This window comes from Photinus pyralis, unplaced genomic scaffold (genome assembly GCF_008802855.1).
Source record: "Photinus pyralis isolate 1611_PpyrPB1 unplaced genomic scaffold, Ppyr1.3 Ppyr1.4_LG7, whole genome shotgun sequence".
Taxonomy (NCBI): Eukaryota; Metazoa; Arthropoda; class Insecta; order Coleoptera; family Lampyridae; genus Photinus; species Photinus pyralis.
This window is the reverse complement of record NW_022170738.1, coordinates 21,186,789-21,207,075: the sequence shown is the minus strand read 5'-3', so window position 1 is coordinate 21,207,075 and position 20,287 is coordinate 21,186,789. Positions and strand designations below refer to the sequence as shown.

Below are 20,287 nucleotides of genomic sequence, written 5' to 3'. Positions count from 1 at the left end.
GCATTTGAATTTTGAATTATTCCTAATTGAATTAAATATTTCCCAACATATAATTATTATTGTGAATATGGGTTTTTTTAATTTGCAGGTGAAACAGCAAATTCACAATAGCGTGTCTGCAAAACTTGTTCTTTCAACCATAACACAGCACGCGTTGTTTGCAACTTTGCATATAAAAATAAAACTTTGTGGCGCCGAGCGCATGCTTCTTTCGCGAGATTTCCCCGCTAAATCCTTATTTGAATCGTAGGTATTGGCTGGTGAATTCGCAAGCGAAAATATCCCTAAAGTGAAGGCAAACTTGAAGGAGAAGGACATAACCTAATTCAAGTCTGTCATACGAGGTGTGTTTTTGCTACAGGAAATTAAATTCTAAACCGTATTTTATATTTAATAATAACAGTGTTTTAAATTATCATAAATGTAATTAGCGATCTGGTAACGAGGGAGAATGGCAGGTGTTTTTGATTTGGAATTGCACGACGTTGAAGCTGTTGAGGTTGATGATTCAGACGACGATGATGTTATTGAAATTCAAGAGGTAAAATTGTGTCCCAAACCTTTTAATTAACATAAATAATTAAACAAACATTTGCTCCAAAAAACTTCTGCATTAAATACATCAAATACTAGAATTACTGTACTTGAATTTCACCTTATGGTAACTTCTAGGAAACCCTAGAAGTAAACAAGTTTGTTTAGATTTCATCTTGTTGAGTGGTTTTCAATAATGATAATCGTTTGCAGGGTGGATACGATCAAAACCCCAATGTAAATGAAATCATTGAGTAAGTGCTTAGGATCGTATTTCATTTTGTAAACAATTAAATCTTTAGGACTGACGACGTGGAGACAGTACAATTAACTGAACAAAATGTGAATCCCGGCCAAGATAAAGCCGGCCCACAGGATTTCGAACTACTTAAAGTATTGGGAAAGGGCGGATATGGCAAGGTTTTTCAAGTTCGCAAAGTGAACGGAACCGATGCTGGCACAATATTTGCTATGAAAGTGCTGCGCAAGGCTTCCATCGTTAGAAATCAAAAAGACACGGCGCACACTAAGGCTGAACGAAATATTTTAGAAGAAGTCAAAGTAGGTGCCCGAAGAAACTACAATGTCGCTAATTTATCGTTTTTAGCACCCGTTTATAGTCGACTTAAAATACGCATTTCAAACGGGCGGTAAACTTTATTTAATTTTGGAGTATTTAAGCGGCGGCGAGTTATTTATGCATTTAGAGCGGGAAGGTATTTTTTTGGAGGATACTGCTTGGTGAGTCATGCGTAATGCAACACTCCCGCCTTACCTATTTTTTTGCAGCTTTTATTTGGCAGAAATAATACTAGCTTTAGAACATTTGCATATGCAAGGAATTATATATAGGGATCTTAAGCCAGAAAATATACTATTAGACGCTCAAGGTCATGTGAAACTAACAGATTTCGGCTTGTGTAAGGAGCATATTCAAGAAGGCATCGTTACTCATACATTTTGTGGTACTATAGAATACATGTAAGTATTTAAGGCATCCTGGATGTCTGAATTTTGAGAAAATTGTTTAATTTTGAATTTTGTCGAGATAGTCCCCCTATAACATGGTCCATTTATGTGTTAGGATTCATTTGTTTTTTATGTAATATATTCAAATATTGTACTACAGGGTGTTTGAAAGTTTACGTACACTTACAGTTAAAGGTAAATCGAAATATCAAACTGAATAAACCAAATTTTACACTAGCCATTAGATAATTAAATTATCTATTATTCAGTTTATCATGTTCTTCAAACGATGATAAGTTGATAAGGAATAGGTAAATTATGTATCGCAGAGAATTGAGGGTCAAAGAGAAGAAACAAGCTTTTATTATTAGATCTCTTGAAAAATAAAACCATTTTTTTAACTTGCTACTACTACTGTATGATAATAAAAAAATATCTATCAATATTTAAAACTATCAATAATTTAAACTATAATGGATAATACCGACTAGAATAATTGATAACTTTGGTGTAAGGTCAGTATTTGATCCTCAAATGCATCTTCTTGTTTTTGTATACTAATTATTTTCTGTAATTATACACATATAAACTAAAAAAATAAATATACAAGGTGTTACAAATTTGACGCATTCACATTGCTAACTTTATAACTACAAGAGATAGAGAGTTGGATAAATGGAGGCAAAGTTACGTGTTTTAATGCTGAATAATTTATTTGTTAAAATGTAGTTAAACGAGTTCGTCTTACTTTCAGAGACAGCTTTACTATTGATTATTTGGAAAAACCGACAGCAATTTTTTTTTACGGCTTTAAAACTGCGTATTTGGAAAAACCAAAAGTATTTTCTTAAGGCGGCTTTCTAAGCTATGTAAGAAAATGATTTTACTTTTCTGAGGCGACGTGCCGGTTCTTAGATACCAAGATCTTTATTCTTTAAATACGGACCTGGATTTTTCATTTTTGAGTAGCTTTTGATCTTCAAAGACTAATGATTTTCAATACAAGCATTTGAACAGAATGTGTGTCTCTATGGCAACAAACAAAATGTACTTTTCTAACGAAGAGAAATGTGATATTATGCTTCATGTTCACTATTTTCACCATTTTAAATACAAAAAATGCATTTTTCAAAGTATCCCTCATGCCTATAACCCTCGATGTTTTTAAGATTAGATACTAGGACAAAGTACGGCAGAGGGGTAGGTATTTTTCTAAGTGGGACCGCCAAATTATTATCTAAAATAGCTTACAGCGGTGCCAAATAGAATGCGAGGTACTGATTCTGGGAACCTGTCCAGGGCGTAGAGGCTTGCGGTAAAAAAGTTATTACTAAAACGGCCACGAGAAAAACTGACGGTATTTTTAATGGTCTTGAAATGGCCGCTAGAGGCAATCTGGAATCTAAAATGATTTTTCTGTTAATTCCGCTATATTAACCTAACAAAAAATATCTGTCTTTTTGAAGACGACGATAATCTGAAACCATTTTTGTTTGACAATTTTTCCTGGTATCTCTAAAAAATGAAGTGGGTGGGGCGTAGTTCAAACGTTTCCGGTAAAAGAACATTCCTGTATCTTTCGAAAACGGGCTGAGCCGATTTAACAAACTCGGGTTTTATTTGAAAGAGTTATTCTTCGACTACAAATATTATAATATTTGTAAGTTTTGTTTTTCACATCATCGCCGCCTTGAGGGCTTTTTTTCGACATGCCGACCAGAAATTGTAATTTTTTATAAAAAAAATTAAATCTGCGTTGGTTTGATTTTTTTTTTTGTTCATGAAAAGAGCTAAATGATACCTAAACAAGCTCGGCGAAAACCGCATCTAAGGGTGTTCTTTACGGAAACCTTTGAATCACTCCCCCCCACTTCATTTTTAGAGATACAGGAAAAATTGTCAAACAAAAATTGTTCAGATTATCGTCAACTTCAAAGACCGGACATTTTTTTGTTAGGTTAATATAGCGGAATTCACAGAAACATCACTTTTTTAGATTCCAGATTGCAGTTGCGCCCCCTAGCGGTCATTTCAGAAAGTTAAAAATATTTTCCAGGTTTTGCTCGTGGCCGTTTTAGTAATACATTTTTTTACCGCAAGCCTCTACGATGGATGGATTCCCAGATACAGTACCTCACATTCTTAGTTGGCCACCCTTACATTTTCTATTTGTTTATAAAATGATTAAATCTTACAAATAATTTTTCATTGTTATTGTTTTATTTTGTACATTGTACCCAAATACTTTTTAAAGATGTTTGGTTATTGTTTAATATTGATCAGTGGTCATGGTTTGTCCACAAACCCACTTTTTAAATGCACATCAAAGTATGCACCTTTCGCATGTCAAAGACATACATAAGTTAATTGATACAGTAGGCACTCAGTAATCCAGCACCCAAATTTTTTCGCGGTGGATTTGAATGGGACATAAATTCATTTTTAGCGCATTTGTTTGACCACTTTCTCCGTCCGTCCTACAATTTTCAATATATATAGTGCGTATTATGAATTTGGAATTCTTTACTACAAAAAAGATAATAATAATAAACAATAAATTTTTAATCGGTAACTTATAGCGTCTGGCCCTAAGCCAAGAAAAGCTCCGCAATATCAACCTTCTTATTTATAGTACTTATAATATTTTTTTTAAATTTTAGCCCTTAGTAGATGCTTCTAGTACAGAAATATACTTACATAACTCTGATCTTTTGGGTGGATGGATATTTTGCAGAGACCTTAATGGAGTAATTAAATACATGTAAAAGTAAGAAGGATAAAAAGGATGAGAGATTTCTCAGGTTAATCTGAAAATGCAAAACAGCGAAACAGATTTCTGTTGGACAACTTTCATTTTATTTTAATATAAAACAAATTGTTTTAGTTTCAAGTTTTTATTATTTTTTTTTCCCAGTTACGTAAATCTGAAATCGCAAAAAGAATCATCGGAAGGTTTGTTTCCATTCCGGAATCATCGGAGTGTTTTTTATCACTCCGGAATGATTAAACATTTTCCCCATTCTGGAATCGGAGTGTGTTTACTCCGGAATCATCGGAATGTTTTTTCTCATTTCTAAATAACTTTTTCATCTGAATGTTTCCTTTTTCATTCCGAAATCATCGCTATGTTTTTGCAACGCGATTCATTGGGATGGGTGGGATCTTTGTCCCCTGGTTTTTTGGGTTTTTTTAATAGGATTTTTGTCCCCTGCTCTTTGTTTTTTTTTCAACGTTTTTTTATCATTCTGGAATGCTTTTTTTGTTTTGTTTTTTTTTATACGGGATTAATTGGGACGGGATGGATCTTTGTGCCCTGCTCTTTTGGTTTTTTTTAAATGGGATCATTGTCCTCTGCATTTTTTGAAGTGGAATTAATTGGGATGGATGAAATCTTGGTGCCCTGCTCCTTTGTTTTTTTACCATTGTCCCCTGCCCTTTAAAACAATTCGAAAATGGATTTAAAAAATATTGTCTATTAAAAAAATCCACTCTGGTATCAAAATATACTTTTTGACGCCCCTTTAGATTTTCTCTTTAGTGCAAAAAATGTGCAAGAAAAATTAAGATAGACATGAGCAAGCATTTTTTTTTAATTTTTAAATGAATTTGTTCCATATGTTAGCCGCTCCACTATATGTCGTTTCACATCCTTCCAAGTTCTGTCGTTCATCTTCGAAAATAATTTTGGAAAAAATTTCTCGTCTAATTTATCAAAATCCAGTTTAGCAAAGAGAAGTGAAGTTTCCTGAAGCTGTCGGCGAGTGTTTTTGTGTGTTTGATGAGTGCGCCTGAATAACTTTTTACGATCAGATTATAAAAACTAAGTAATTCTAAGATTTCTTATTTTAATTGTCGCCGCCTGCGTGCGGGGTAATATGTCCCTACAAGCTTTATAAACTTTTCTTTCTCAGAGATTTTGTTTCATATTTTTCATGTCAAATTTTTCTATTGGTGCTTAAGATTTATTTCATGTTCTCATCAAAATTGGTGTAATAAATTCTTTAGAATTTTCGGAAGTTGATCGAGACCACAGAGTTTCTCAAATTCAAAAATTTTGAGTCAATATTAAGGTTTTTCTGTAGCAGATGCCTGATGAGTACGAGGAAAGATGATAAAAAAGTTTCAATTTTGTTTTGAGCTAGCTGGATAGGTGTTTTGTGGGTGGCGTAGTGACCGCACGCCATTGGCAACATATATGTAATGGATCAATGAATTCTCAGCGATATTTGCAAATTAGACATGCAGTGACACGATGAAGCACCACCGCATTCTGCGAGAATCATCATCGATTATCTAAATGCGCAGTTTGGAGGAAACTGGATAAGGAATCAAGGGCTAATGCAATTTAGCATTACCTCCAAATTCTTTTTCAGGATATTTCTATAACCTATATATACAAGGTTTTTTTGCTTGCTAAAATGCACACTTCGTACATATCAACTTTCATTAGGAGTAAAAGTATTACACAACAATCATAATTCAATAATAGCATCTGACAGTTGTAGACAACATAAATACTGCTGTTGTTCCGGTCACAGCCCTCTAAAATCAGAGTCTATACTTGTTTCGTCCATGGCACACTTCTTTAGCTGTAATGAAATAAATTTAAACATGCGTTCTTTTCACAAATATTGTTATCTAAGGGTATACAAATATCACTGAATTCGGAATAAAATTCTCTTTCAAATGAAATAAAGAAAATATAGTTCCATTAAAAAACAAAGTTGGTATCCACTGGTTGAAAAAAATATTTTTTCGTGCTTATTACAATAGTGTTGCAAAATAGCAATAGTGGACAAAATAAAATGAACATCCTGTATAAAACTGTATCACGATGGATTCTACATAAAAAAGTCTTCTGAGAAAGATTTTGCCAAAATCAATAGGGTCTTCCTGGAAAAAAATATTGTAACTTTTTTGTGTCTTACTGTAAAGGCGATAACCTGTAATTAAACATCTCATATACAAAACTTTTTTTCCTAATTGCAGCATGTCAATAAACAACATATAATATCGTAAAACTTTCAAATTTTGTCATGCAACCGACGACATGCCGATATTGGCNGATAATGGGCCGTATGAATAAAAGGAAGCAAATGCTTATACTTACAAAATTCAAAGTAAATACTCGTAACTGCCCCTTCATACTGGTCTGTTTAGCATGGTTTAGCAGCGCTGCACTGCGTCCTGTCCTGCTGCTCAGCAGCGCTGCTAAATCGCCCAGTGTGAAGGAGCAATTACGAGTATTTACTTTGAATTTTGCAAGTATAAGCATTTGCTTCCTTTTATTCATATGGGCCAATGTCTTCTCTTATTCCATGCTGTCTACTTACAATGAGCACAAATAATTGACGTATTCCGAACTTAATTTAATTGCTCATACTGCATTTTTTTTGTTCAGGGCCCCTGAAATATTAACACGAAGCGGCCATGGCAAAGAAGTGGACTGGTGGTCCCTCGGTGCTTTAATGTACGATATGTTAACGGGTGCTGTAAGTTAAAATGCAAACAAGCGGGACTAGCCGTTGAATTGTACGCTTGCTTTTCAGCCGCCATTCACAGCGGAAAATCGAAAAAAGACAATAGAAAAAATTTTAAAGGGAAAACTAAATCTCCCGCCGTACTTGACGGCCGATGCGCGAGACTTAATTCGAAAATTATTGAAAAGGCAAGTTTCCGTTAGATTAGGCGCGCCGCCGTCCGATGCCCTAGCCGTTAAGCAGCATCATTTCTTTAAACACATTTCTTGGGATGACGTGCTGTGTAGGAAGTTGGATCCGCCGTTTAAGCCGAGTTTGGTAAGTTTCTTTTTTTCCATATCTTTTGAGGAATAATTGATTTGCAGACCAGCGAGGATGACGTTTCACAGTTTGATACCAAATTTACAGAACAAACTCCAGTTGATTCTCCTGTCGAGTGGAATCTTAGCGAAAGTGCCAACATGATCTTTCAGGTTTGTATGCAAAGTCTTCTTTAAATTTACTACACATTACATTACTTCCATTTATTTACGGTATTAACATTTTGTAATTAGCGTAAGGTTCCCATGAAGCTTAAAAAATCGATGAGGGCTTTTTTATTATCTCTTTGAGGAACGTTTCTTTGCATTATACCAATGAATTTTTGGAACAGCACATCTTCTCGCAGAGAACTTTATAGCAATGGAACAGGCACTTTGCCTATTAGCTCACCATGTTGATGATGTGGGAGAGAGGGAGGGGCACGAACGTATAAATTAAGATAGACTGCTAATGATGAATTGACAAATGACACCTACATAAGGGCAGGGGGTCGATTTTTGGCCGTACAATTCCTTAAAACGTATACGTATCCGTAAAGAAACGTATATTTGCAATTTTTGACCATACGTTTATATTGCGTATACGTTTAATTGTGTTCGTTTTTCTGCGAGCGGGTAAATGGCGTTCGCAAACGCTCGCAACTGACGTTTTGTGGGTTATGTATTGGTTAGTGTTGAAGTTTTGACTCTTGAGACTTGAAAGGTATCTACTAACAACAATGGATGAAGCTGTGAATGTGTTTGTAATAGACAATTTAGAGAATGCCGAACGCAATTATCGCCCGAATAGGAACCGTAATCCTTGCAACCCCATAGAAGTCTTAAATGAAGCACAATTTATCAAAATGTATCAGCTACTTCTTTCCATGAGTCTTGCATTTTCTTGCACGTCAAAGTCGTAGTTTGTTTCCCTGCTATTATATCGGGGTGGTTTTTAGTAAACTCTACTAGCCACCCATTTTGGTTTTGCGTGGTATTGCACCCTCGCTTTGGCGTGTTCATCGTGTTTTCAGTATTCATGCTAATCAGTGCCTAAAATATTATTATTCTTTAATTTGAAATGACTGAGCAATATCTTCACCTCACCACCTAAGCTCAAACCCAAACGTCAAATAGTCCGTTTTAGTTCTAATCAATCAATAAAGGCGACGTTGTCATATGCACTGTACGTTTCGGTTCCAGGCAGTTACGAACAGTAGTCAAAAATTGCATTTGGAAAACGTATACGTTTTTAAGTCTTCGCATCTAAGCGTATACGAATAGATGCGACTGGCTTCAAAAATCGACCCCCAGCCATGATGTGCACTCACTTGGCGCGAAATTCAAATCAACTAATAAACAAGCATTAACCCAATGAATAAAGAATACCAGGAAGGAGAATATCAACAATATACGTGCGACTGCGATGGCTTTTGCAAATGGCGGACAGTAGTTTCCTGTCCCAGTGGCGTACCTACCTTACAGTTGTAGAAGGATACAATAATTATAAAGAATTTTACACGAAAACAATCTAAACCCCCATGTGTCTACTACGCCTATGACTTTTGTTTAACTAACCTCAAACTACATTACGATAAAAAATTTGTAAATTTACATGTATCTACTATATAAAAATAATATTGGTATCAATACTTACACATGAAATGTAATTCCCAAACTTTTTTATTTTTTTTCCGTTTTGGAGCAACCACAAGCACAACGACTAACCATTCCACAACAAAAATGAGTCATAAGTGGCTTTTGCAAATGGCCGACTTCCGTCCCACTCTCTCTTGTATACAACCTGAGCAATGCTCCTTCCTGGTATTCTTTATTCATTGCATTAACCTCACGTTTTCTAAATAAATTACTGTGACACATGTCATTTTCCAAGGCTGCAATAGTCTCAAAACTTGAGCACTAGGAAAATTCGCCTAGAAATATGCACATTATGGCCGCGCCCATGCTAGGGCCATTTCTCTATGCAACTGTTTGATCAGCAGTCCATCTTAATTTATAAGTCCGTGAGGAGGGGTTAGTAAGGCGGTCAACCGTCCCGTATTCAGCGGGACAGTCCTGTAATGGCAAAGGCAATCCCGCATTCAAAAAATTAACAAATATGTCCCCGGAATTAAACCAATGCGTCCCGCGAGTCCCGCTTTTCGCTTTTGTAGTAGTGTTACCCAAATTCATGTAAACGAGACAACGCCAACGAGCAAAGCGATTACTCGATTACTTGTAATGAATTTCATTCATTATTACTCACTAATGATAATGCCTTGAATGCCATCAATTCTGAAAAAAAGTATCCATTTAAAATTAAAGATAATTAAATTAAAGTTTTGTTTTTTAATACCTATAGCACTACATAATACTATGTATGCATGTCTCTTGTACGTTTGTTTTTTTTAATAATATAAATATTTTTTAACTTTGCATGAGTTTTTAATTTGAAAATGGATAAGCAAGTAGGGGGGGGGGGGGCACAGTGGTGTCCCGATTTTTTAACATGGAAAGTTGGTCACCTTAGGGGTTATGGGGTCAACAACTGATCAAACAAGGCTTTGACTCATTTTCCGAAATTATGTGAGAGGCAAAGATTAGGGGTGAATGACCGAACGGACCTTTGTGTTTCACCTTGACGTATGTGGCATCGCAAAAAGGAGTTGTTGACCTCTAATAACCTCGAAAGCGGATGCCATTTAGTTTCACCTTGACCTACTGTACAAGGTTAAGGAATCCAAGAATGAGAAAAGATAGTGATTGTGCGTTATCACAATAAATAGAATATACGACGACGCGGCAAAGTCTCGAGACTGGTCGCCAAATGCTTGATATGCCGACGCGGTAGTGTTTCGAGTTTGTTGTCATGTACTTTTCCAGGAATAAATAGTACGCAGCTGGCGCGAAATATGAGGTTCTTCAAATCTTAAAAATTTATCAATTCTACTATCCTTCGGCCGTAGGTAAACAAACGCGAGCAATAAACAAATTGCTAGCGGTAAACAATGCGAGCTGATGGCAGATAATTAATTGAAAGTTCACAAACACAGAGGTTGATGCAACTTCAAGCACTGTTATTAGCATGTTTATTTGGTACTGATAAGTACTTCTACTTTTACTTTACCACACGATTTCAATTTATTTACTAGCCTTACGCACTTTTAACGTACTTATTTTATCCCACAAAGTAGAACGCGCTGTGTAGGCGACCGTGCACGTTGATAGCTCGCCTTGCCTTGAGCTCCTACCCACTAAGTATGGTTCAGTGGTAGAATAGCGAATATAATGCAGAAGAATACAGAAAGCACATATATGTTTATTGGATCCTTTGCATTTTAAACACATTTATTTTTTCAGCAGAATCTTAAGGGATGCACTGCATCCGTTACTTCTTTGCCACTGATTTCCATCGTCTGTCACCATCACAAATGCTTATCATCCATAGCTGTCACAATAATTTCTTCTTTTCTAGGGATTTACGTATATAGCGCCATCTGTTCTTGAAGATATGTATAAAACGTCATCGATCATAAGAGCCAGATCGCCAAGAAAACTAGGTACTACGCCGATGAGGCATCATCACATGTCTCCATTTATGCATCCTTTACATCACGGTCATCATATAGGTCAAGGTCAATCGTTAGGGCACAATTTAGCACACATGGGACATTTTACCACTTCACAACCGCTTACGACAACAAATAACTGTACAGAAGAAATGATGGAAGTGAGTGGTATACCTCTACTATAGTAGATAATTTGTTTTAGTTTCATTTTAAGAAATTATTTTGGTAGAATTTTTTTGTTAGTTGTTAAAAATTGATTCTAGTGTTTTTGAAACCGTTACCATACAACTTAATCTTAAATTGAAATGATTGTACATGATGATGTGTGCATTATTACTATTAAGTTTAATATTGTAGTTATACTCAAATTTTATGACAGCTCTTAAAGAGGACGCTTTCATTAAAGCATAAATTGGAATCAAGCAGTTTCCTTAGTTGGTAATTTGGATATTAACAAATTTTCGATATTTGAGTGAACTCTTTAATTTTGCTTCATTTCTTATGGTGCAACTCAGGCATTTATGAAACGTAGTACACCAAGAACTGAAATGTTTTTTACACAACACTTGCGTGTACTGTATTTTATATTGTATACTATCTACCTATACTACTTTTTACTACAAGTGCGTGCAAACGATGAGTTGCTGTGTGCTTTGTGTATACTAATTTTGTATTTTATCTGTTGTGATCATATTTCTCGAGATTTATTTTACAACACTTAATACTGTTTACATATTTCTAAATGATTGTTTCTAGGCTATAATACAAAGATTTAGTTAATTTTTTGTTTTTGGTGTACGTTTGTAACAAATTTATAATAAAACCCATTATTAATACCTATACTTGTTTTATACCTATTTTTTATCGTTTGAACAGACTTCCAAACGAGATAATAAATCTGAATTGCTAAACGCAAGTGAATATACAGGGTGATTCCTATAGTACCTGCCACCGTTTGGGAGCGTGTAGGTGGTGCGTAGGGGAGTATTTTGATATAGGACACTTGGGGTCGGAAATCTAAAATAAGGTGCCAGAGCCAAATTTACCTTCTGGAATTTCGCGCCTGTAGGTAGTCAACCCAACCGGCCGGCGGTGCACACGGAGCGATCTCAGGCGGCGATGTGTGGCTGACACTTGATCAGAATTTTGTTTAAACCCACGAAATCCCGTCTGCAACGACGCGTATTAAGTGAATAAACACTATGGCACGTTTTACTAACACGGAATACGCGGACATGCACTTCATGTACGGATTGGCAAATGGTAACGCACGAGCTGCACGACGAGCGTACGCTGAGCGGTATCGAAACCGTCAGTTACCCTGCAGACAGGTCTTTCAAGAAGTTCACTTCCGACTGTGCGAGACAGGGCAATTGCAGGTAAGCTGACGGAGGCTTAACTTTACACACAGATTCGTGATGCACATCGATACTTGGGTCATTTAAGCACCCATTTCGAAAAGTTTGTTTGTTTACACCGACCTCCTCCTATTTCGCAGCCCACTAGCGCCCGTGATCGCGATCGCCCGTTGGTAAATGCCTTAGAGGAGGATGTGTTGGAACGTTTCGAGGCAAACCCGCGTACTAGCACTCGACTTGTAGCAGATCAGGTGGGTTGTAGTCAACACACAGTGTGGAACATCGCCAACAACAACAACTTACACCCCTATAAGTTTAAGAAAGTGCAAGAGTTACGGCCGGGTGACCATGAAAGGAGGCTGGAATTCTGCAACTTAGTCGTCCAGGAGGAAGAAGCTAATCCGAACTTTCTGAGGAGCGTGCTAGTTACTGACGAGAAAGGATTCTCAAGAGAGGGGACCTTCAATCCTCGTAACAGCCACTACTGGGCGGAGCACAATCCTCATGAAACGTTTACGCGAGGATACCAGGACAAGTTTTCTTTAAACGTTTGGGCTGGCATCCTGGGGGACAACCTACTGGGGCCTTACATCCTCCCTCCGCGTCTAAATGCCCATAATTACCTGATTTTCCTGCGCGAGGTGCTACCAGAACTTTTAATGGATGTTCCAGTGAACTTGTACTGGGACCACTGGTTCCAGCACGATGGGTGCCCTGCTCACTACGGACGGCAGGTGAGGGAACACTTGGACCAAACCTATCCGGACAGATGGATCGGCCGTGGAGGTGCGGTGGAGTGGCCTGCCCGCTCGCCCGACATCACCCCATTAGATTTTTACTTGTGGGGTGTGATGGAAGCGCACGTCTACGAGACTCCCGTCGAATCCGAAGAGGACTTAAGGCTGGACAGTACACCCGTTCCGTTGCCCGAAAACGCGTGATTTCGTTCCACGATATCTTAATTCTGAGTGAAGTTGAAGAAGGGGTCGAATATTCCTGTGAAAGGTGAATGCTTTAGCTAGACAATAACGCCGGGGTTTACTAAAATGTTTTAAAATAATCTTTTTTTTAAGGGCAACGTCGAGGGCTGTTAGGGTGTCATATTTTGGAAAAGAAAAAAGGAAATAAATTTTCCTGGCGTTATTGCCTAGATATTAAGTTTACGAACGTATCTTAATTTTGGAAATTGTTCCAACTTCATTTATAGATAAGTTATCTTGGAAAAACAACTTAAAAGTTTTCCTCAAAAGCGCGAAAAGATAGCTTCCGCCGCGTGGCTGGTTTTATACAGATAGAAAATGTGCATTATAATTGGACTAAGTTTATGTTTTTACCATCGAACACAAATTATTATTATAAATAACCAAATTTGGGGATTGAGAATAGGCAACTTTACATACTCCGTTCTGTATGTACTGTCCAGCCTTAATTGCGCGCGTCGTCATGGCCGGAGAGGCTGTTCGCCAGGACATAGGAGTCTTCACGCGAGTTCGAGGGGAGTGGTTGGCTAGATGTAGGAAGTGCATTGAGAACAACGGTGGCCACGTTGAACACTTGTAAACGTTATTGCTTTTGACTGTCGTTTTCCCTCCTTCCCTCCCATGTCGCTTCCTCGCGCTAACTCGCTCTGCATCGCTCCGCGCGAAACGTCGGTCGGTTGGGTTGCCTACATACAGGCGTGAAATTCCAGAAGATAAATTTGGTTCTGGCGCCCTTATTTTGGATTTCCGACCCCAAGTGTCCTATATGAAAAGACTTCCCCTAGGCACCCCCTATACGCTCCCAAACGGTGGCAGGTACTATAGGAATCACCCTGTATTTTATTCCTTTTCTCATATGGTGCTATCTAGAGGCTTCGGTACCTTCGTTTGCACCCTCCCCGTTTTTAAGTTATTTCAAATACAAAATTACATAGTATTTTTTACTTAAGGCATTTGCAAAACATGTTTAGAAAGTGCCAAAGTGTTTTATTTATACAGTAATCGCTATCCATTGGGGTCGTTTTTTATGTGAATTTTTATTGTCTGTACCGCAATCCATTCTTTTTAAAGCAAACGGTTCTTTGCATGTGCAACAGAGCATCATGTAATCTTACTTTTTAAGCGTAAAGGGGGTTGATATTAATGCATTCATTTTAAACGCGTACTATCAAGCGGAACAGGTTTAGAAAATGCTCATATTCGACTTCGTTGTGCTTACTGCAATTCAACGAAAAATATGCTAGTGCTATGCTTAGTGTAAAGTTCTATTCTTACACTATGCTACCATGTTAGTGGAAGTGGTCGAAGATGTAAGGGACCGTAGCTCCAAGAAATTAATTCGGAACTTATCTATACAAGCTGGTGGGTGGGTATAACAATACGCACGATAGCATCTCTATTTCTTATTATTAGAGACTTGGCACATAATACATGGCACAAAGTTTTGCACGAAGATATTTGAATGTTTTATTAAGTTTCGAAGAAGAAGCATGGGTTAATTTATGGGATTAGGTTGATAGTCAGAATTATCGCACGTAAACAACTGAACTGCAGTGATTATTTAGTTAGCATGATTATCCCTTGGGCAACGTTAGAATTTATATTTCAATACATGAACCGGAGATTGCAACTGTGCTTGGTAAATTAACTAATTGTGATTATTGTTTAGTGATATCATTAAATTGATCCGCCATCTCTGCTTTTAAATAAATGACATTTGGTATGCTACCAACTTTATAAATTTTTAGTTTTGCGGGAAATTCAAACTGTCCGTAGTCATTTTGGATCACCCAGTATACAGCGTATATGTAGACATTTTTAACGCAACTTAATTTCTAGTAAGTACTTAACATATGAAAAATGAAGGTAGGATAAGGAAACGCGAGGTCTGCAGAATGCGATCACTCAGTTGACATGCCGTAGAATGTAATAACAAAGGGGCATTATTGGTGGGGTTAATTACTCCAATTACTCTAATTACTTCCATTTAAACCCACCTTGCAAAACGTGCCATCTATTCTCGTGTAGGGTTTGTAATATTGGTTACTTTCAAAATCCACAGCTACCCCCCACCCCGTCCAGAATTACGAAATCTCGATGCCCATTTCTTATCCCCTTTTTATCCATAAGGTTGTTTCACCATTCTATTACTTACACTATGGCATTAGTAGCATTCGGTAAATGCTTTGCTCTCAAGAATAAACCAGAAAAAATGTTCAGAAGCATTGGTGATATTTTTCGTACGACACCAAATCCTTAAAGGCTTTGTACTCTTTTATACCGGGTGAATATTTCAAAAGCGAACTTAGGGAATTAACATAGGAAAAAGGTTTTTTGCAGATCGTTGCTCTCCATGTTAATGTTTGTATCGACAAAAGAGACTACAATCGAATTCAGAGAATGCAGAATTCTTGCCTTAGACTAATCCCATATAGCACACTTTGTCCATCGGACGTACATTTTAAGTACATTATACGTACATACATCCATGGACGAATGATGTACATCCTATGTTCGTACAAAAATGGACGTACTTTTTGTAATGTACATTGTACGTACATACATTGTAGGATAGGATCAGTACGTATCGATAATTATTTTATAATTAATGTATTTTATGCATCTGATGATTGTCTGCAGTTTGCGCCGCTAACTGTTTATCTTTTTTATTAACATATTCTTTTCCGCCCAATATTTGTAACGTTTTTCCCGGTCAACGAAGAAATACGACAAAACGCGATTACTGATTCATGCGGTCGCGGCTCGCCGGTCATTCAATATGGCGTTGTGCTGTATTTATTTATTTAATCTAAATCACGTTTTTCTTACGTCGTACTCTTTTTATCCTTGGCAGTGACTTTTGCGAGAGTACGACACCTTTTGGCTTTGTTTGTTTTGTTTATATTAATGTACATCAACTAAATTTCCAGGTTTTCACAATCATAATAATTACGATCATTATTAAACAAACTTTTCACAATTTCAGTGTTTTATTTAACGTTCCTTCCCTACTGTGCTTCAGGTCAAGGCGTTGTTTTCAACTAACGTAAGGGGGCCCTGCCTTAGATGTTTTATCACGTGCCACTTTTCAAATTTAAGCGGGATCTTGTTTAGTTTTAGAGGGAATAGTCCAGAGACATGGAGAGAGCCATGTCTCTGGAATAGTCATTCGGGTGGCCATTTTTAAACGTTGCCGGGTTTATTTTATTTCCGTGTTCTTGTAGTGTGAAGTTAGGGTAGAACCTGAGGGTTAAGTACATTACAAGGTGTTGTGCGGAAAGGGGAAAGGATAAAAACGTGTGAATTGCATAAACCTATATATATATTTATGTATCATATATTTACTTCAATTAAATCGTTTTGAATTTCGTTTTTTTCTTTCATTTGCACCTCAATTTGCACCCATGACAATAACAGAATTTGTACATTTTAAGTACCTCTATGTATTTCCCATGGACGTACTGTAATGGACATACATTAAAGGTACAGGGCTATGTCAAATGGACGTACATATTTTGTACAATGTACAAAAATGGACGTACAATGTACAATGCCAAATTCAATTGACTACATACGTTGTACATCCATAGTATGTTCATGTGCTATATGGGATATTTGGTATCCGAAAATACGACCGGATTACACATAAATTAAAATCCCTCCAGTGGCTTGATATGAACAACAGAAGAATATTACATTCTGCCTGTTTGTTCCATGGCATACTTCAAACCAAAACACCGTCATATTTATTTGAAAAGGTAACATACAAAGCTGACGTCCATAATGTCAATGTTAGAGATCGGTTTTTTATAACTATACCTACTCACAAAACGTCACTATTTAAACGCTCCTTCAGTTACAATATTGCAAAGACGTATAATGAATTACCATCTCATTTAAAACATTTATCCGAAAGTCTTTTTAAAAAACGCTTGCGCCTCATACTCCTTGCAAGACAGCATTAAGTTCCTTCGTTAACATCATTATTGCTATAATTTTTTTTTTTACATTTTTTTTTTAGGTTTTCATTTGTGGCTTCATACTGAATAGTTTTTATTATCATATAGTTTTTTTTTGCTAGGTTTTTTTTTATGTCTTGGTCTCTTGTTGTTAATTTCATATGTAGGGGGTTGAGTGGTAGAGCAGACGGAATAACACGGTTTATTCCAGTCTGAACTTCGCCCTATTGAGTCACCCATTATGTAATGTAATGTATAATATCTGTTCTTTGTATGGTGTGTGCTCAATAAATGTCATTATTATTATTATTCATTATTATTAACTGAGAGGGTTTATAATGACACCAATTGAAAGAAGATTTTTTTTTCTCATATAATGATATACGAATTAGTTCATTTTCAGTTGTATTACTCATTATTTTATCAAAAATTCGGCAATAATTCCAATTAACAAAATCATTAAGCCATTAATTTAAATATTTTTGTATTCGAACAAATAAGAGCTTTCTTTCAACGAAAATGTACAGTCTGTGTGCAAGTGGAAGGACATCTGACCTTTTTTCAAACACCCGGTATATGTAATAAATTTTTAACTTTGCGCCTTTTATTCAACTTGAAGTTAGTTACGATTTTGTTACACACATGCGCAAGGTGGATCCACCTTGCGCAGCTGATAAAGATAAACAACATTATCGTGTTAAGGTTTTAACAAATCTGCCACGTTTGCAGAATTAAATAAATAAAGCAGTTTGTGGGAATGGAATCTGCATTCTGGCGGCTGACAAATTTATGACGTCACGAATGAAAACGCTTTGAAATCCTTTAAACCGTTGGCTGGACAAACACCTGCTTTGCCAGAAAACAGTTCATGTTAGGTATTAAGAATCCGACGGTATTATTGTGAATGGGTGCCTTACATACAGTAATTTTTTGTCATCACAATTTTAGGACTTGTGCTGTACGTATCTAGTTCTGTGATAATGTCTGCCATAGTTAAAATTGAACCCAAACAAGAAGAGATTGTCTTAAATGATGCCAATGATGTGTATACATCGATCAAGCGGGAATTTAATGAAATTACGACGAATGTAGGGTGTACAAGTGCCATAACCGAAGGGGATTATAAAAGTGAAGTGCAGCAGGAAATTAAATTTGTTGAGAATGTATTTCAAGATTTCTCGCATATTAGTCAATCTAAAATTGTAAAAGATTTAAAATGTGACCAAAAGTGTGACTATGCAACCCATATGAAACACAGTTTAGATGAACACCTGTTAAAACACAAGCCTCCCAAAGATTTCAAATGTGACCAGTGTGCATATGCAACCTATAAAAAATCTAATTTAAAAACACACATGTTAAAACATAAGTCTACTAAGGATTTAAAATGTAGTTACTGTGACTACGCAACCTATAGAAAATCCAATTTAAAAACACACCTGTTAAAACATAATTCTTCTAAGGATTTTAAATGTATTCACTGTGACTACGCAACCCATAGAAAATTCGATTTAAAAACACACCTTTTAAAACACAAGTCTTCTAAAACTTTAAAATGCAGTCACTGTGACTACGCAACCTATAAAAAATTTGATTTAAAAACGCACCTGTTAAAACATACGTCTTCTAAAGATTTAAAATGTGGCCAGTGTGACTATGCAACCCACAACAAACACCATTTAAAGGAACACCTGTTAAAACACAAGCCTTGCAAGGATTTAAAATGTAGTTATTGTGATTACGCAACCTATAGAAAATCAGATTTAAAAACGCACCTGTTAAAACACAAGTCTGCTAAGGATTTAAAATGTAGTCACTGTGACTACGCAACCTATAGAGAATTCAATCTAAAAACACACCTGTTGATACACAAGTCTTCCAAGGATTTAAAATGTAACCACTGTGACTACGCAACCTATAGAAAGTCCGATTTAAAAAGACACCTGTTAAAACACAAGTCTTCTAAGGATTTAAAATGTAACCAGTGTGAGTACGCAACCCATACCAAACGCTATTTAAAGGAACATCTGTTAAAACATGCTTCCAAGGATTTAAAATGTGACCAGTGTGTACTCGACACATAAAATCACATTTTAAATCTCACTCACTAATGCCCAGTTGCACCAACAAAATTAAGCCTTGCTTAAAGTTAAGTCGAACTTAAAATCTATGGCAACGATTATTAAGACAATCGTTGCTATGGTAGTTAAGTGATGCTTAACTTTGAGCGATACTTAATTTTGACGGTGTAATTGGCTATCAAATACATAATTATGTTTCAAAGGTTTTTTAATTTGTCCAGTCGGTCTCACAGAAAATCTAATTTAAAAAGCCATCTGTTTATTGTAATAGGCAACATTACTACATGTGTATAAAAGTAAATGTTTATAAATTATGGCATTTGTAATAGCGAAACATATAAATCCGTCCGGGTGAATGGATCAAAAGTGTGTATTTAATTTTGGTTAGTTTTATTGTAAGCAGTTAAGTTCAGGTATGTCCATTGCCTGTTGAGAGTCCTGGTGCACCCTCAGAACAATAATTCTTATTTGCCCTTTTTAAATTAAACACTGTTTTGAGGTAAGCATGTGGTGGTCTTGTAGGAGTAATAACAAAAGCGCAAGTTTAAAAAGAAAAATGCTTGTTCTTATTTTCTTAAAATAACAAAAACTTGAGGTTTTTTTTTAATATTTCAGTTTTACTGCCAAACCTGTAATTTCCCTATGTTCGATTTTTAAAAAAACTCCTATTGATTGAGTAGTTCAAATGAGTAGTAGATAAAATTGACAGCTGTCACATTTTCAAAAATACCACTGTCCAATTTAAGCAAAATGCTTTAGATATGAAGGTCCAAATTGTAAATTGGACAAAATTGAGAACAGTTTTAGGAGAGTTCGGGGCTTATTTGCAGGGCCAGCTCGAGGGGTGAGACGGCCGCCTCAGGCGGCATAATCCTAAGGGCGGCATTTTTGAAATTTAAAAATTAAAAAAAATGTTTTATTATAATGAAAGCGATTGTAAAATATAGCCATCTGCCAGGCCACTAATTTGCGATATATGTAATAGGATAGCATGTTTTTTTTTATTAGTTTATCGTACTTGATACGTACACAAAGAATAAGCTAGCGCCGGTGGTGAT

The 20,287-nt window shown here is 36.3% G+C and overlaps 2 protein-coding genes across 2 annotated transcripts; both read left to right on the top strand.

Moving 5' to 3' along the window:
• Positions 1-273: 273 nt before the first annotated feature.
• LOC116176331 (ribosomal protein S6 kinase beta-1) lies at positions 274-11,693 on the top strand. Its single transcript, XM_031494840.1, has 9 exons — positions 274-541; positions 748-788; positions 837-1,095; positions 1,142-1,275; positions 1,324-1,515; positions 6,905-6,995; positions 7,053-7,301; positions 7,349-7,456; positions 10,758-11,693. The coding sequence occupies exons 1-9, from the start codon at positions 452-454 to the stop codon at positions 11,034-11,036; spliced, it is 1,443 nt and encodes a 480-aa protein (XP_031350700.1). The 5' UTR covers positions 274-451; the 3' UTR covers positions 11,037-11,693.
• A 6,111-nt stretch (positions 11,694-17,804) lies between these two features.
• LOC116177429 (zinc finger protein 64-like) lies at positions 17,805-19,785 on the top strand. The gene is made up of 2 exons (XM_031496403.1): positions 17,805-18,040; positions 18,097-19,785. Exon 2 carries the CDS (start codon positions 18,129-18,131, stop codon positions 19,230-19,232), a length of 1,104 nt encoding a protein of 367 aa, XP_031352263.1. The 5' UTR covers positions 17,805-18,040; positions 18,097-18,128; the 3' UTR covers positions 19,233-19,785.
• Positions 19,786-20,287: the final 502 nt, after the last annotated feature.

What these genes read in the sequence shown, in the direction of transcription:
- LOC116176331 (XM_031494840.1), top strand. Translation starts at nt 452, where the DNA reads ATGGCAGGTGTTTTTGATTTGGAATTGCACGACGTTGAAGCTGTTGAG. An exon ending in AATGTAAATGAAATCATTGA is followed by an intron (nt 789 to 836) that starts GTAAGTGCTTAG and finishes TTAAATCTTTAG; the next exon opens with GACTGACGACGTGGAGACAG. An exon ending in CGCCGTTTAAGCCGAGTTTG is followed by an intron (nt 7,302 to 7,348) that starts GTAAGTTTCTTT and finishes ATTGATTTGCAG; the next exon opens with ACCAGCGAGGATGACGTTTC.
- LOC116177429 (XM_031496403.1), top strand. Translation starts at nt 18,129, where the DNA reads ATGTCTGCCATAGTTAAAATTGAACCCAAACAAGAAGAGATTGTCTTA.